The 17,768-nt window shown below is 36.5% G+C and overlaps 1 protein-coding gene across 2 annotated transcripts; it reads left to right on the forward strand.

The window, feature by feature from the left end:
• Nucleotides 1–39: 39 nt before the first annotated feature.
• On the forward strand, nt 40–17,752 carry MTCH1 (mitochondrial carrier 1). Of its 2 annotated transcripts, XM_081949626.1 has the most exons (12): nt 40–230; nt 1,745–1,829; nt 3,546–3,652; nt 5,035–5,112; nt 6,906–6,963; nt 8,401–8,452; nt 8,694–8,753; nt 10,681–10,774; nt 11,566–11,613; nt 13,239–13,306; nt 14,802–14,877; nt 17,171–17,752. In XM_081949626.1, the coding sequence occupies exons 1-12, from the start codon at nt 63–65 to the stop codon at nt 17,240–17,242; spliced, it is 966 nt and encodes a 321-aa protein (XP_081805752.1). In that variant the 5' UTR covers nt 40–62; the 3' UTR covers nt 17,243–17,752. The 2 variants fall into 2 exon arrangements, with proteins under 2 accessions (XP_081805752.1, XP_081805751.1); XM_081949625.1 differs by having other exon boundaries at nt 14,802–17,752.
• The last annotated feature ends 16 nt before the right edge of the window (nt 17,753–17,768 follow it).

Raw genomic sequence — 17,768 nt, forward strand, 5'->3', positions numbered from 1 at the left:
AGGGATGCGGATGACGCCAAAGCCTATGGTCATGTGACCTAGGGACAGCGCTTCCTGGTTGGATGCGGGAGGGGGGAATGGCTGACATCCCTGTGAGTCCTGGGGTTAATCCCGCCGGACCGAGAATGGGACCCGGTCCGGCAGAAGGCGCCGACGCACTTTTCGTGGCCCTGAGTGCTGGCTTCACGGTCCTCAGCCACCCGCTGCTCTACGTGAAGCTTCTGGTGCAGGTGCGGCTTGGGGACCAAACCTCCAATGCAGGCTCCGGAAGGAAGGAGATGTCTTGTTAGGGGTGGCGGGACCTGTGGACTAGCAGCCTTAATAGGGGAGACGAGACCGTTGAGGTGCGAGACGCCCCACGAAGACAGTTCTCGATGGGGGCTTAGCTCTTTGCTCCTAGGGTCTGTGGGTGATTCCTTAGGAAGGGCTGGCTTCGCCAAAGAGGTGCCGATTGCCCTACAAGCTTCTCTTTGGTGCTTGCACAGATATCCATTTAATTGACATTGAGTCTTTATTGATTAGCCCTTAGGCCACATGAAAGTGCAAAGTTCCAGAAACAAATCATTACTAAAATTTGATAAAAGCAATTTAAAATGGAATTGGAATAAAATACGATTGAAGATGGAATTGGAATAAAATACAGTCTAAAATGAAATTGGAATAGAATACAATAATTTAAGATATAGATAGGTGGTAAAATTATATTTCAGTGTCACCCCTGCAATCTACCCCAGTCAGTCCCATATATCAACCAAACCATTTTGTTTAAGTACTGTGCTGGGTTAAATGTTATTTTCCAGTTCTGGCTGCACATAAGGTAAGTTGTTTTGATATGGATTGCACAGATATCATAAAGGAATTTGGCTCCTTAAGACTAGTTGCTTCCAAAAAGTCTTTTTAAAAAAAAAACTTGACAGCTTTAAGATGGATGGACTTCTGGGGAAGGATTAATAGATCCTACCAGATCTGTTAACTGTAATTTGTTGTGGGTGGGTTAATAATGAATGTGCAGTTGTTTTCCATGGCTTTCTTATGATGTTTTATGGCCACTTTAACCTCTAGAGCCCTAAGATTTACTGCTGGCTTTCCTTCCAAGCAGTAGTGTTATCCTTTTGCTTTTGATTAAGTGCTTCAAATAACAATGAGATAATAGCAATAGGCGTCCCTGCCTTTGAGAAGAGAAGATTCTTTTCTACTGGTGAGTCTTCTCAAGCATATTTAGTAATGTGTTTTGGTTCAGAAAAATGTAATTCAATGCAAAGGAGAGAACTAGAATGTGTCTGTGATTCTTTTTGCCAAAGAGTCTAGACTTCAGTATACCACTTAGCCAAAAAACCCAAACCTACCAGTGCTTTGCACCTATAAATAAAGTGTGTGTGTACATGCATACATACATGCGCATCAGGCTAGAAACTTGTAGAGCACAAGTTCTATCCCTGCCTTAGACATGAATCTAATTGGATGACTTTAGGTCAGTCAGTCTGTCTCTCAGCCCTGGGAAGATAGCCATGGTAAACCACTTCTGAAAATCTTGCAAGAAAACTACAGGGATTAGTCCACACAGTCACTAGGACTGTGTTACACAGTCACTAGGAGTCAACAGTGATTGAAATAAAAAAAAAGAAACAATAGAGTAGGGGTTGAAAGCAACAAAAAGTGGCCCCTATCTGAGCTATAAACTATGGATAAAGTTCACGGGGGTGGAGATATTTATAAGAAACTGGTATTACTTTTTTTTTTTTAGGTTGGGCATGAGCCTCTACCTCCAACTGTTGGGAGAAATTTACTGGGGAGGAAAGTATTTTACTTTCCTGGATTTTTTACGTATGGTGAGCATATCCTGTTTATATTTACCTATAGGTCTAATGAGAATAAGTTACCAACTCAAACAATGAATTAAAAAATATTAATACATTGCTAACTCAGATGTCTTCCTTTTAACATGATTGCTGAGTATACTTTTCTGTAGTTCTACGTATCCACTGAATGAAATCGGACTTGCTTCTAAGTAGGAATCAGATTTTGTTATTATTGTTTAGAATGATGTATAACAGGGAAATGTTTTGTTTATAATGCTAAGATTTATTTGACATGCAAAAGGAGTATAATATAAAACATTTGATTCTTCTTGATTTAGAAGACTTTGTGCTTAGAGCAAAACTCAAAATTTGATTCTTAATGTGTAAAAAAAAATCTAGTGATGAATAAGCCATTAAAAACTTTATATTTCTATTTAGTTGTTTTTTTTAGAGTAGGCAAACAAATTTAAATATATGGGCATCTTTTGATCATAAAAGATAAAAAAAAATCCCCTTCATTAAAAATCCTTTTCTATAAAAAGATTTTGTTTCAATAATAATTACAGCAATTGAGGATTTGGCTAACTTCCTTTTATCATATTAACTTATCTAGGAGAAAACTTCTTAGCGTTTACTGATTATATTGATTAGCAATCTATTTTGGAAGAGATGGAATCTTAGTTAAAAATGGAGGGACACATTTATGACAAGTACAATAACATTTGCATTTGCATTTATTAGTATTTGCTGTTGATATACAGTATAAAACTTTATCCGGTTATGAAGTTCATAATTAGGATTCTTTGGTAATACAGGGTTTTTTTGCCTGCTGACTACATGATTGAATTATTAATACTATTTTATAATCATTTTGTAGACTTGTTTTAATGAAACAGTTTCTCCTATAAACATAAAAGGCATATTTAGGGAACAAAATTTACTTTCAAGTTAGCTAAATTTAGAGTCAGTTTTGCAAGCATAGTAGTAAGCAATTGCAGTATTATAACATATTACGGCATTTTTCTTTTCTCTCCAACTATCTGAAGTTTATAATACTTTAAACTCTATAAAATTCCTTTCAAAAATTTTGTAGATAATAATTTAAAGCCTTTTGGGTGGAAGGAGGCAACATAGCTAAGCATGAGTTAATACAATACAATACAAAACAATACAATACAATACAATACAATACAATAGTAGAGTTGGAAGGGACCTTGGAGGTCTTCTATCCAACCCCCTCCCTAGGCAGAAAACCCTATACTGTTTCAGACAGATAGCTATCCATCATCTTCTTAAAGATTTCCAGTGTTGGGGCATTCACAACTTCTGGAGGCAAGCTGTTCCACTGATTAATTGTTCTAACTGTCAGAAATTTATCCTCAGTTCTAAGTTGCTTCTCTCCTTGATTAGTTTCCACCCATTGCTTCTTGTTCTACCCTCAGGTGCCTTGAAGAATAGTTTGACTCCTTCTTCTTTGTTAAGTATGAAAATTCCTTTAACTCTGCCCTAATAGGGCAGAATTAAAGGAATTTTCATACTCTGCCCTAATACTATAAAATCCAATGTAATTCTTAAGATCACAGTTGAAAGAATAGTTGAAAATGCAAGTTTTTCTCACAATTTTTACCAGTATCAGTGGATAGTTTAAATCCTAACGTGCATTATTGTATATAGATATCCAGTCATCTGAATGTTAGCGATTTTGCAGAATCACCATGACGTAACTTCAATGTAATTTATTTCTAGCCAGGCACATTGTGGAAGTAGATGGCAAAATGGGTCTTTTCCGTGGTCTTTCTCCTCGTATCATCTCTAGCGTTTTATCTACCATAAACCGTGAACAAATGAAGAAGGTACAGTATGTCACATATTTGTTCTCTAATTTCTTTGTACTGAAAAGGCTACTTGTGAGGCCAAATTGTATAATAAATATCCAGGTCAACAGTTTCTCACAGCTGAAGTCTCAGTTTCTGCATTTTCCTAGTTGGACTTTGGAAGGGATTCAAATTCAAAAACAGCAGCAGCAATGGCAACAATATCAACAACCCTTCTTGTTATACAATAAAGCTATTTCTTCTAGGCAGTAATAGTGAAATATTGTTTAGAACCTGAGGTGTTGAACTTGAAAAGCAATGGCAGTAACTGACCTCATAGAGAAAGCCCTCAAAACATATTATTGGATTTTTTTTTTAATGGTGTGAACTATTTCCTGAGTTGTACAGAATTTTATGCCACAGTTGCATAGTGATATACTTCCTGGACCATATTTCTTATTAAGACATTATCAAGTTGCTTTAGGACTATCTGAAACCTTAACCTTGCAAGAATAATAAAGTGCTTATCTTTTCTTTTATTTCCTGTGAAGGCCTGTTAGTTTGTATATCCTTGGCCTGTCTTTGACAGTGGGATTGCTAATTTCACTTTCCTAATGTTTAATGACACATCCTCATTAAGAATGGGAGATGGCTTGGTCTGCCTCTTGCCAAGACAAGTTGGCCACCATCCACGCCTGCTTGCAAAGCTCCAAAACCTCAACACTGTCTTATTCAACTATGCAGATTATCATTTCCCTCCATTGTTTCCATTGCTTGGAAAAGAATTTCTTTCATCTTTCTTCAACCAAAGTGTAGGCTTGCCCATGCTATGGTTCATGAACAAGAAACACCAGCAGGCTTTAGAGCTGAACATTTTCAGAACAGGCAAAAATCTGTTTCCATTACTATGTTAATGCAGCAGTGCTATGACTCAAAAGAAGGAAAGCTTGAATCCTGAAGATTCTCCTTTGGCAGGCAACTCTTTCAGTCTGTCTGCTTAACAACCGGTGTGATTGCTTAACAAACATACCTGGGAGACCCCGATTGTGATCATTGAACAAAGTGGTCGTACAGGCACCTCGCTTAATAACTGCCTCACTCAATGTCTGAGATTCCAGTCCCAATTGAAGTCATAAATCGAGGATTTTCTGAATATTGGATTATCGCATTAGTCCAGGTACTGGTTACAACAAAATACAATGAAGGTATAGTAAAATAATCACCCCATGCACGCTCCAATTCCTTGGAGGACAAGTAAAGTACAGATGTCATAACCTCTATTCAAATCTTGGGAGTATCTCTGTTAGAAAAATCTCATATGTCATATATACATATATATATAACAAATATATATATATATATATATATATTTGTTTATCATAATCAGGTCTCTTGAGTTTACTTTCTCTCTTATACCCCAGGCCTTCCCGCTAGAAGATATGGAGCATGTTTCCAATAAGGATGATATGAAGACATCTCTCAGGAAAGTGACAAAAGAGGTGGAATTTTTAAGCAAATTTTCATTGCTTCAATATTTTGTATTTGGAAAGATTATATATTTCAAAGAATAATTAAGATCGATATGAATGTTGAATCTCCAAATCTTCTCTTTTCCAGTGTGATTAAGCCCAATTTGAAAAAAATGCCTCAGAGCCTTGTGAGGTGGGAAAGACTGCATAAATAGTGTAAACTTAAGGATGCTAAGATTTCTCCTACTAATCTATTCTAATACTAAACGCTAAAAATGTTAACATGTTTTCCTCTAATTATTTTTAATAGATATAATCTTGAGACTACTAAAAGTGAGGCCAATCTTTTAGCATTCAGGAAGTTTACAAACGAACTAACACTTTTAAAAATTCCTGTAATACACAAAGTAAAACTGAAGTATTTCTCAAACTTACATAGCTTGGTTTCTTTTTTTCTCTTTCAACTTAACCCATCATGTGCTTGCTGCATGGGTACTTTGGGGGCTCTCTTTGTCATATTTTCAGCCTCTTTTTACAGGTAGTCCTGAAGTTATGATAATTTATTTAATGACCATTCAAAATTGTGGCGCTGAATAAATAGTACTTATATTCAGTCCCCAAGGTTACCACCCTTGCAATGCTACTCTTAGCTTGTGATCAAAATTCAGGCACTTGGCAGCACATTCGCACTTACCACTACAGGGATGCTACCATTTCCCGCACCCCCTTGTTCCCCCGCCCATGTGTGCCCTTTTGGCTCCTAGATTCAGCAACCCCAGCCATCCTGTGCGCCACTGCCCAGCTGACCTCTGTTTTGCTACTCCTGCTATAACCCAAGCATTCCCAGCCTGGCCCTTTGCAAGGCAGTTTCTGGCTGCATAATAAGGTTTTCTTCCCAAGATCATGTGCAGCCATTTCCTTGTATGAAACCTGGAGAAGAAGGACTCACGTGGCCATTACCTGCCTCACAAAGAACCAGGCCAGGCAATGGCAGACACCTGGTGGGGGAATCTCAAGCAGCAGAGACTTCAGAGTGCAGGAAGTCAAGGCCAGCTGGGACTGGGCTGGGATTTTTTTGGCGCCTCTGGGGCTTAGTATTGCACTGCTGAGCCAGGCTGGGGCTTCCTGGGTAGCTATAGCTTTGCACTATGTTGCTGGTCCAAGCTGGGGCAGCTGCAGCTTTGCACTGCATTGCAGTTCAGAGGCTTCTTGCGGCTCTAGAGCCACGGTGTGCCAAGAAGCTCCTGAGCTGTGCAGTTCTGGGACTATTTGCCATCCCAGGAGATGGTGCAGGGTGGCTAAAGGGGCATAATGGACAGTTGAAAGAGTTGAAAGATACACAGTCCCTTATCTTGGAAGAACAGAGGTTCAGGGCTGGGAGGGACCAAGCCAGGAATGACTTGGATTGGGATGGCTCCTCCACTAACAATTGGTGGAATTTGGTTAATGACAGCAAAAGGGGGTGCCGGGATTGTCATTACAAAGCAGTGTCACTGTGTCACTAAGCCTCGCGTGACATCAAGCTTTATGACCATATTGCTTAACAATGTAAATTCTGGTCCTGGTTACCTTTGTAACTCAAGGACTACCTGTATCTGAATAATATGCAATATATGACAGTCCTTTAGAGGAATAGTGTAAAACATAGAGAATGACTTAGAGTACAGTAGCATAGAAACTATATTGCTATATTCCGTGTAATCCAGCAAATACGTTTTTCAACTAAGATATTTAAAACAAGAAGTTTCCCATTAGGGTGTACTTTTTGTGACATGATTTGCTTAAGATTTAAAAAAAAGTGTTCTGTTTTGATATTTTATCAGACTTGCCATGAGATGACAATGCAATGTGCGTCCCGAATTATTTCTCATCCACTTCATGGTGAGTTATGGAATCTGCTCTTGTCAAGTCCCATCTCCACTTAAACATTCATTTTGTGGTATTTTTTCCCTATAAAGTTATAAAACGTATAATTCAAATTTATTTTATTTACATACGTATTTGCACATTATCTCACTTTAGTTTTCAGTTGATTCTGAGGTGGAATCTTTGGTTATCTGTCATGGATAGTGTTTTGCAAAATGTTTCGACATGAAACATTGCATTCAACTTCAGCATACAGTAAATGATTTGGACATGACATGGATTTAGCCTACCTTTACTTTTCATATGGAATGATCTATTTTGAGGTGGGATCACTTCTGATGAAGTCAAAATGAGGTGAATCTTTTGCTCTGAGAAGTTTTTGCACACCTTTGGTTATGTTGTCCATATATTACCATATTTACCTAATAAGACACCCACCCCACCACATTAATCAACTGTAACTGAGTAGAACTGATGATCTATTGAAAGCAAAGGATTTGCAGGACATACAAATAGCTAGATGTTTCTTTCGGAAAGTGTATATGCCTTGAAAATTAGTCTGAAGATTAGTCGGAGCTTGCAAAAACGTCTTTTTTTGCCTGATATATTTGTTTTAAAAACTTTGCCTTTTCTTCTTCCCTTCTCTGTCCACTTAACTTCCACTTTCCTGGATCTATTCCCCTTCCCTTCTTCTTCATTTCCCTCCTGTTTTGCTGTTTTTCCTGGAAGTAAGGAGGTGTGTGAGTTTGTAAGTGTGTGTTTGTGAAAGGAGTGTTTCATAGTTTTATATGCAGGTGGGAAACTTGTTGATTTTTATAATTGAGTGTCCTTCTTTACAGACAATACTATAATAGCTTATTAAAATTTGTTTCTTGGGTCCTGGCCTATATTGGAATGTAGTTCCTATCAGGCTTATATACAAGTATACAAGTATATGCACAAAAGTGTTTTATTGGCACAGATTTACTGAGGAGGCATTTTCAGACTGGTTTCAGCTGGAATTGACAATTCTAAATTGGCGAAATGAAAAAGTTTAGGCATTTCAAAGATTTTTGTCTGTTGGTATATATTTTGTTCCTATCTACTCTTCCTGTGTTGAAATGTTCTTAAATTCAGAGTTATCTTCATATCTATAAGCATTTTAATATCAAAACAAGTAAGGTTCTGGTCAATTCCAGGTCCCTTTTTGGGAGAGGGGCGGTCTAAAAATCTAAGAAATAAATAAATAATAAAATGGGAATACAAGCCATTGTTATTACTTTTGCAGATAAGTGTTTTAGGTTTCCAATAGCCATCCGATAGATCACTGTGGGAAGAGAATTCTGAATTCCGGAGGCCTGTAGAATATTTCAGTTGAAACTCCTTTTGCTATTATGAAAATGTTGAGATATTTTCTCAGTATAAAAATATGTAAATGAGATATATTCATATCTCTTGTTTTTTCTTCTGAAGTAATATCTATGCGCTGTATGGTCCAGTTCGTAGGACGAGAAGTTAAGTACAGGTGAGAATTTCTTAACATTCTATAGCTCAATGTGAGAATAATAGCAAGGGATTTTATAGTATTGCACTGGCCAGTAGCAATAAAAAATATTTGCTCAATATCAATAATTATTTCTAAGAAATATAGGTGTTTCTTTTCCTGTTGTTGAAGAATACTGGCAGCAATGTGGTAATTTACTTTAGGATAAAGGGGTGTGAAAGAGCACTTCCGCCCAGATCTAATCGTTTTCCTTTGTCAACAGCAATATATTTAGTTCAGTCAAGACAATTTGGAAAGAAGAAGGACTCTTGGGATTCTTTGTGTAAGTAAGTCTATTCCATTTGCCACCAAATTTAATTAAGCCTGAACTTGCTGTGTTGTTATGTGGAGGATCAATTCTCATACCACTGAGAAGCATTGGCTCTTGTTCAGTACAATCAGCTTTCCTTAAGTGTTATAATTCAATTCAAAGTGAAGAATTGTTTATTAAAAGTTTATTACATGTGCTAATGCCTTCTGGCATTATATAAAAGAGAGAAAGAGATAATACTTGGCAATTCATTGTCTCCCATGGTCAGTCACAATTCATGTTCCACGTAAAAATAACAATCTCTCATAAAATAATTGGACTTGGAACTTTTCTCTTCATAAAGTTCCTAGATATATTTTTGAAGAATTGCAAGACCCGTTCAAGCACAGTGAATTATCAAGACTGATTCAAACTAGGAAATTCTTAATCTGTTTCAGCACCTGCATTTTAATCAGTGCTAAATTTAACTTAATGATATGTAGAATAAATCAGTGAAGTTTTTTTGCATTAGAACATGACTGTATTATATTAGGAATACAATCAACTTATACATTTCTTGGTCACTGGTTAAGATTTGCATCTCATATGATTGACTTTTCCTAAGACTCTAAAAAAAAATCTTAAGAGTTTCTACTTTAACTTTTCTGAATGGTCCAAATCCTCTCTTACAGCAAAAAAAAAAAGTTAAAATATTGTATGGGTACTTTATAAAATGAAGTGAGAAATCCAAGTTGTTGCTTATGGCACAGAATAGAATCCAGGAGACCACAAGTTCTGATCCTGCCTTAGGCGCAAAGCCAGTTGGGTGGCCTTGGCCTAATCAAGCTCGCTCTCAGTTCTTGGAAGAAAGTAATGCAAATCACTTCCGAAATCTTGCAAACAGAAATGAGCAACTTAGTTTGGACTGAGAGACTTTTAAATGGCACACCGGTAGCCTTCCTCCAAAACTCAAATGAAACCAGAGCAAAACAGAACCAAGACAAATATTAGATATTTAATTTATAAGGAATTACAATGTTGAAAGATGGCATTGCTATTGCTCACTTACTTAATTCCCCTTCTATTCACTTCCTGTCACATTATCACTGTTGGAAAGTCTTTTGAGAGGTTGTAAGCACTCAGGAACATGGCAGTTTTAACCTGTGAACAGTTTGCATGCCTGAAAGCAAACTTCCTGGAATTTTTTTTCCAGGAAAGGCATAAAGAAGATAATATTCTGTCTCATGGCTAATGAGTTTTTACATTGACAGAATGCAACATGGAAAAAGGGTCTTTTCACCCACTGTATCCTTCCTGCCACAGAGTAGCGAACAAAGGGGTAACATCTAACAACATATATGTACTAGTACTAGTATTAGCAGTTAATTAGAAAATAGGATAGGCTGTAGCAAGAATATGGCTTCCAATCAGTATGGACTCTTGGATGGTTGAGTTAATAAAATGTTTCTGTTGCAGTTAAACATAGGCACATGCATAATTAATGACTGTATTATCCAATATACATAGATATGATACTAAATCCTTACTCATCCTTGTTGCTTTCTGCATGCTCAAAGTTATTTACTATTGGCTGAATTAATTTATGCATTCATATTCATGATTAGTTTTCCAAGGCATGTTGCTGTGTATCAGATTTCTTTGTTCTCTGTGCACTAACATTTGGCCTGGGGTTCATTCTTCCTTTTCTTTCCTCAATGTGCATTAGAGCATAGATGAAGTTCTAAGATCTTGTATCTTTCATTTTCTTACTACATGCCTTAGGACTTGATTTAGTCTCTAAGCTCCAATCTTTCTAGTTTGTTTGTTTTTTTGCATTCAAAATACAAATTTCAATGTATAATGTTTACGGACTTTACTATTATTATTCTCTGAATTGTATGAGGTTAATTTAAGAGTATTTTTATTTAATATTTTCCCTTATTCTTTTCTTTTCCCTCAGAGGTTTAGTTCCTCATGTCCTAGGAGATCTTATTTTTCTGTGGAGTTGCAACCTTCTGGCTCATTTTATCAACACTTACGCTGTGGATGACAACGTGAGTGATGACCTTCCTAATCTTATTGGGCTCTAAAATTTCTTCCCCAAAGATCCAGGGCGGTGTAGTGGGTAAGACCACAGGCTACTCCCAGCTAAGGTGCACGTTCATACCTCAGCCATGAAAATTCATTTTGAACTAATCGTACATCTTCAGTCCAGTGCACCTCATATGTGTGGTGGTTGGGAGGATAAATAGACATCCCAAGGTAGATTTCCATACAAGCCTGGGAGAAAGGGATATAAATCTAACAAATAATTCATGGTCATGTCGAGCAAGAAAGTGGATTGAAATAAACCAGAATTTCACAAGCTTGAGTATTATTGTACAATTATTTCCTTCTGGCCATTTGTTTGTTTGTTTGTTTTATGCTGGCAGTTTTCCCATATTCACTTACTGTCTTTTTTTACAGGAAGTAAACTAAATCGGGGGGAGGGGGGAAACCTATTGAATATTGAAAGCTATTTCCTAGCTAATAATAAAATTTGGTATTTCTGGTTATTAATAAGATTCAAATATTACACTTGGTCGGCTGCGACTAAAGTTTATTATAGTCAAGTAGGGTCTTCTAATTAATCTCTTAACTTCTTTCCTAATAACATTATAATTGCATTGTTATTTTTTTCTACCTCTTATGAGCCTAAAATGATGCCATTCCTGATCATTCATGATCTTTGCACATGCCCTAGCAAGAGTTGATTGTCAAGTATTTTCCTGTATTTATTTAACACGTGCGTTGCCCTGGTCCCCAGGAAACTTTGGATTTGGATTATTGTTTTTTTCCCTTACAGTTCAACCAGGCTTCTGTCATTCGGAGCTACACTAAATTTATGATAGGGGTATGTAAGATTTGTGTCTTTTGAACTGTGTATAGCTGTATGTTCCTGATTCATTGCTTTTGTCGCTCCTCCCAGGCTTGATCTTTTCCTAATATCTTTTCCATGTATGTATGTATGTATGTATGTATGTATGTATGTATGTATGTATGTATACATATATATAAATGGTTGTGTGTGTATGTGTATATTCCATCATAACTCTGGAACGTCTTGAGCAATTACAACCAAACTTGGTAGATAGATGACTTACTCTCTGGGAAAACATACTGTTGGGGTAAGACACCCCTAACACCCCTGGGGGTGGTGGTGTTCTATTAAGATACAGCCTGTTGTGCCTTAAAATGGCTTCTACTGTACTACCGTAAAATGACTTCTACTGTACAGCACAGTGGAGTTGCTATGGTAATGGCTTCACAGTACTCCACAAGGGGGCTCCTTCTGGCAAGGGAGAAAATCCAACATTAGAAATTATGTTTGGTCCAGACATTTTCCCCTATAAATAAATACCCAGGCAATGCCGGGTTATCAGCTAGTTGGGGAAAAATACAGAAGTCTTGGCAGCACTTTTTCAACTAACAGATTTTATTAAAAGGCGTAAGCTTTTGGACGCTGTAGTTCACTTCATCAGATGTTGATGACTTGATATACATACAATATAAAATGAGATGTTGGGAAAGAGAGGTGAAAACAGGTTGATTACACAGATAAAGGTTTAGATATGAGACAATTACGAATACCTCATCAATTGAAAATTGTTAATATCTAAAAAAAAACAACAACCTTGTGTTGAGCTTGAAAACTTTTCGATCTGTGTGAGTTCAGCAATCTCAAAGAGTCTCATCAAACACAAATGGTTACAGGGACCAAGCCTTTCCCTTCCAGGTCTCTAGTTGGATGGTTCAGTTCCATGTGATTGGAGATCTAACAGTGCAGAAATTGACTTCTGTTCCACTCCCCAGCTAACTTATTCAGCCCTGTTAGTCTTGCTATTGGGTGCCAGTGCTGAGCAAGCAGATGGGGAGCAGCTCTATGTAACTAGAGTTCTGGTAGAAAAAAAATCAGCTCCCCATGCATGCTTTTCTCCTTACCTTTGTAAGTCTTAACTGTCTGGAGATCGCAGTCCTGTCTGCGTCATAAATCACATCATAAATGAGATATCAATCACAAGCTTTATTAAGAAAATGGAAAACACTATTATAACCCTGGAATAAGTAAAGGCAATATCAGTTTACATCTCAGTTGACTGGGAATAAGATAAAAGCAACATCATAATGGTCTTATCTTTTCAGAACAGTTAGTGAGAAATCTTTTGCTGGAATTAACAGGAACTGAAGATATATTCTGTTTTCCAGATGTATACATCAACAGAAAAGTGTAGCGGCGATACTAAGTATTGATAAGTCTCTTAAGTGCAGGCTTTTTTTTTCATTTCCAATTGTTTCTGTGGTCTGCTGAGTTGGTTATACATTACTGTACTAATATGTAACCCAGTTCTGGTAAAAAATAGTAAACTGGTCCTTTCCTATTTCTTTTGCACAAAGCCTTCTTTACCTACAGTACTTACTTTTTTGTTTTGCTTAACTGTAAAGAATAGAAGGAATGCCTCAGATATTTCTTCGTTACAGATTGCCGTGAGCATGTTGACATACCCTTTTCTTCTTGTGGGTGATCTCATGGCCGTGAACAACTGTGGGTATGTGATATTAATCCCAACCCCCACTCCAGCAAATACAGCTTAATCTTTCCAGTGAAAATTTAGTGGGCTTCCTGTTTGGCAGAATTACTCAATAGTCTCGTCTTGTGTACATAAAGAAAACCAACACTACTTTCCTGTCTTCTTTGTCAAGAAAGAAAAAAGAATGAGAGAGAGAAAGAGAGAGAGAGAGAGAGAGAAAATAGACTTTATTTCATATGGACAGATTTGGAATCAATGAAGGAAGAAAATAACTGGTTTGGTTGTATATGTGTCTAGTTTGTATTTGGGGCAAACATTTTTATCGACTGCATGCATTTTTAGTTTAATAAACATAAAGCATATAGACCCTGCAAGTTTGTTTCAAGTTTATAAACATTGACAATTATCAAATTACAGAAAACTTGATGATGAATTTCTTATCCTATAAATTTGTGCAATATCTAACTATAGAATGCACAAATAATATATATTTGCAGATGATTTATTTTCTTTTTTATTATAATTTATTTTAGAAGTGCAATCAGAAAAAAAATAAGGGAAGAAGAAAAAGAAGAAAAGATAAAAAGAAAAACTTAATAGAAAGGGAATTTACAGGCCTTACAACACCAGTTGTAACATTTCAGAATTACATAATATACATCTTCCTGCTTCAGATCAATGTAAAATACTTAGTATTTTAGGTCAGTCTTAAAATTAGTCAATATTATACTTTGGTCAGTATATAATAATTGGCAACCATATTCAGTGTCTATGGAAATTCTCAGTCATCCAGATCATGGTTGTCCCAAAGGGGCCCCACCATCCAATCAGAAGCTTTTTGGATGAAAAGCGAACGTCTTCAAAGAAAAACCAGAAAATCCAGCTGCCTCTTGAAAAAGCACCTTTGGGACAACCATATCCAGTATGAGTCAAATTGTCTCCCTTTCGGGAGAGGGGGCGGTATATAAACGCTAATAATAAATAAATAAATAAATAAAATAGTAAAGCACAGATTTAAGATTTTCAAAATTGAAATTTCTGCCTAATCCAGAAAATGGGCATATCCAGCATATTATAGAAACATTTATTATAATCTTATGTTAGGAGAAACACAAGCCAGTTACTTTCTAAGGGAAAAACATGCTTTTTTTCCCCCTCCAGCAAACATACTTGTTGCCACATATGTCTTGATTGTTACTTTCTCTGTCTTAGCATTTATTTTTTATATTTATTTATTTATTTTATTTTGTCAAGTATGAATTAGATAACAGATATAAGTATAAACATGATTATGAATACATGAAATAAACACAAATACAAGGGAATATTAGGACAGGGACCGTAGGCATGCTAGTGCGCTTATGCACGCCCCTTAAAGACCTCTTAGGAATGGCGTGAGATTGACAGTAGACAGTCTAAGGTTAAAGTTTTGGGGATTTGGGGAAGAAACCACAGTGTCAGGTACTGGGTCATGTGTATGTACTCTTCTGTGACAGCTTTCTCTGCTATGTAGGTTACTTGCAGGGCTCCCTCCATATGCCCCTGTGTTTTCTTCTTGGATTCATTGTTGGAGACATCTTAGTTCTCAGGTGAGTATCATTCTTTCTCTGAAATGGATACTGGCCCATGTAAATAAGTCCATCTTTTTTTCTTATACTTTTTACTATTTCTTATACCTTATTCTGAATTACAAGCACATAAAATCAAGCAGCAGATAAAATGGCCCTCTTGCTGACTATGAAAAAGATTGCCTGCCCTCACCTTTTATCTTTACATTTTCTTCCTTTAGTCTTTGAAATCTCCTTCAGTCTTTTCCCACTGAAGGGAATTTACAATACATGGGTTCTTTATATGTCTTATATTAAGTAGAGAGTTCCTAGACATGTATTACTAAAAGGCCCAACTAGAAATCTGGCAAGGAATGGTAGGGATCCAGTTTTAAATTTTGCTTTGTTTCTTATTAAAAACACTATTTTAATGAAAATCAAGACACTTTTTTTTACTTAACTGTGCATCAAAATATTTTTATAACTTTTTATATATTAATTAATACAAAATTCCTATTTTCTTTCTCCCATTACACTTTTAACACTTGACATTACTAGTTACATTTTTCTAATTGTATATATCTCTTGCTTTATTTTAATCCAAACCATGACATCATTGTTTATCTTTATATCCAGATGTTTTGTTTTCTATAATGCTAGTATTGTCTGTTCAGTGGTGTTTTTCAGGTTATATTGAGATGTGCAAACAAGAACATTCTATGCCTTTATTAACTTCTTTTTAAAAAATAAAATTACAACATCATCAGAACATATTATCAGATGACAACGTGATTCTTGCAGGTTTTGGATTCTTTTCATTCCCCCCTCCCCCAATCATTTGCTTACACATACCCTAATTATATGTTGTGTCTAAATAGGGGCGTCAGTCTATTATTTTTCTGTGTGTTGTGATCGTGTTCTTCATGCAATAAGATCTCATTCTTCTTTCCTCTCAAAAGTTTATAAAAACTTCATTCATGTGTAGAGGGAGAAAAAAAACAGAAATATTTAAGAATGAGGGTTGTTCATTGGAAGGAACAGTGTTTCATTTTCATGTCTAGTAATCTTGGATAGATTTTTGCAAGTGAAAACAGATTTTGTGTTGCCTATGACATTTGCATAATAAAACCTATAGAACTATATCACATTATTGCTTAGTTTGTAACTAAGTTAATCATATCCATTTGTAACCATGTATTGATACAGTACATTTGTTCAAAAAACAAAAAAGATGACACTTTTTAAAATAAACTTTAACAATGTATCTCAATCAGTGTCCAAGGTTTTCTATTCATCAGACATAGCAAGAACCTGAAACTGATTTTAGATTCAATATAAATCAAACACACAAACACACACACACACACAAAGCACTGTGGTACATTTGAGAAATCTCATTCTCGTAGCTCTCTGGCTCTCATAACAAAGAACCTGTATATATATTTTTTCATTGAGTTTCTGTAAAACCTTTTAAATTCCACTGTTCAGAACCAAAGAGTTTTTGATTCCTTGTCACTGAACCTTCTTTGCTTAATGTCTTTCTGTCGTGCTGCCTAAAAGGAAAATAAAAGAGTGTCTTAAAAGCTTCTAAATAGCTAGTGTGGAGAATTATTTTGCCCTCATGAAGGCTTTGGGAAGCTTTCATTTGAAATCCTACTAACAATAGAGAAGAAACAGATCAGACACTAAAATGGGGGGTGGGTGGAACCAGGGGTTGCCAAAGGAGTGAAATCAACTTATCTTGGCTACTGGTTCGGTAGCAATGTGAACGTGCATACGCCATCTCCACGCATGCACAGAGTGTCAAAAATGGACGTGATGACGTCTGGGCAGGTGGGTGGAGCCTGCTACCAGGGGCGCCTGCAAAGGTAAGCGAACAGTGACGGGGGGGGGGAGAATCTGCTGTGCCACGCAATTTAGATTAGCTAGAAAGCAGGAAATCCTGCTTTCTAGCTAATATAAAGTGTGCGTCACAGCTGATCATCAGAAATACCGGTTCAGGCTAACCAGTCTGACCAGTAGCATTTCATCCCTGGGTTGCCACTGAAAATAAATTTGTGTTTCATATGAATTGAGTCTCTAGTCAATTTCTTTTCTCTGGCTGACATCAGCCTGTAATAGCATTATATTTGCTTTCTTTCATCAATATTCAAAAAATGACCATTGTTGGTCCTCCACATTCTTTTTACACATATATATTCCCATGCTTGCTAAGCTTGAAGTTTCACTGCCAGCTATGGTCCCTGTGATTATTGCAGTTCATGGTTGATCGGCAAGAAGTTGCGACAGATCTTAATAAACCATTTTCTATAACATGTTCCTCTCCTTTCTCCAGGGGCAGCTCTTCAGAGGTTCCAGCCTACTTTTTCGTAGAGCATCCACACCAGCAACGTTTTTCGTTGACTAATTTCATTTGGGAGACAGAAGCAAACTTAGATCCTTGTGGAAGAAACTCTAAAACAGCTTGTTTTTGCCATTCTTTTTCATTTGTAAAATGAAAGGCTTTCAGCAGTAAGAACAGCTCATTTCAGTAACTTTTTGGCAACAAAAAGTTCAGCTATTTCTGGCCAGATGTTGCCTGCCGGACAGTGCTGGTCAGGACTTGGATCAAAGGGGGCAGCCCGAATAATAACTTTTCAGCTTTTCAGGCATGGCTTTGCAGGATATAAGAAGCTGATTTACATTTTACTCTAAGTAAGATTGAAGATGGAATGCAGATTTCCCCCCTTTAATACCATTAGAGAAAACAGCTTAACCTTTATCTCTTTATCAGTTTTGCTTTTTGCCATGTTATTAGTCTACATATTAAATCCAACTGATGTTGGAATACCTTTCATTCCTAACATTTAGCAAAACCACAAAAACTCTTAATACTGAATTTTTAAAATCATGGCATGTATAAACCTGACAGTTTAGTTTTTATAATATCTCTA

Source organism: Natrix helvetica (genome assembly GCF_964273705.1).
Source record: "Natrix helvetica genome assembly, chromosome: 3".
Taxonomy (NCBI): Eukaryota; Metazoa; Chordata; class Lepidosauria; order Squamata; family Natricidae; genus Natrix; species Natrix helvetica.

Excerpts from the sequence above, each read along its gene's own strand:
- MTCH1 (XM_081949625.1), top strand. The coding sequence starts at position 63 with ATGCGGGAGGGGGGAATGGCTGACATCCCTGTGAGTCCTGGGGTTAAT. Across the intron at positions 6,964-8,400 it reads TATTTCTCATCCACTTCATG|TAATATCTATGCGCTGTATG; the intron begins GTGAGTTATGGA and ends TTTCTTCTGAAG. Across the intron at positions 8,453-8,693 it reads GGACGAGAAGTTAAGTACAG|CAATATATTTAGTTCAGTCA; the intron begins GTGAGAATTTCT and ends CTTTGTCAACAG.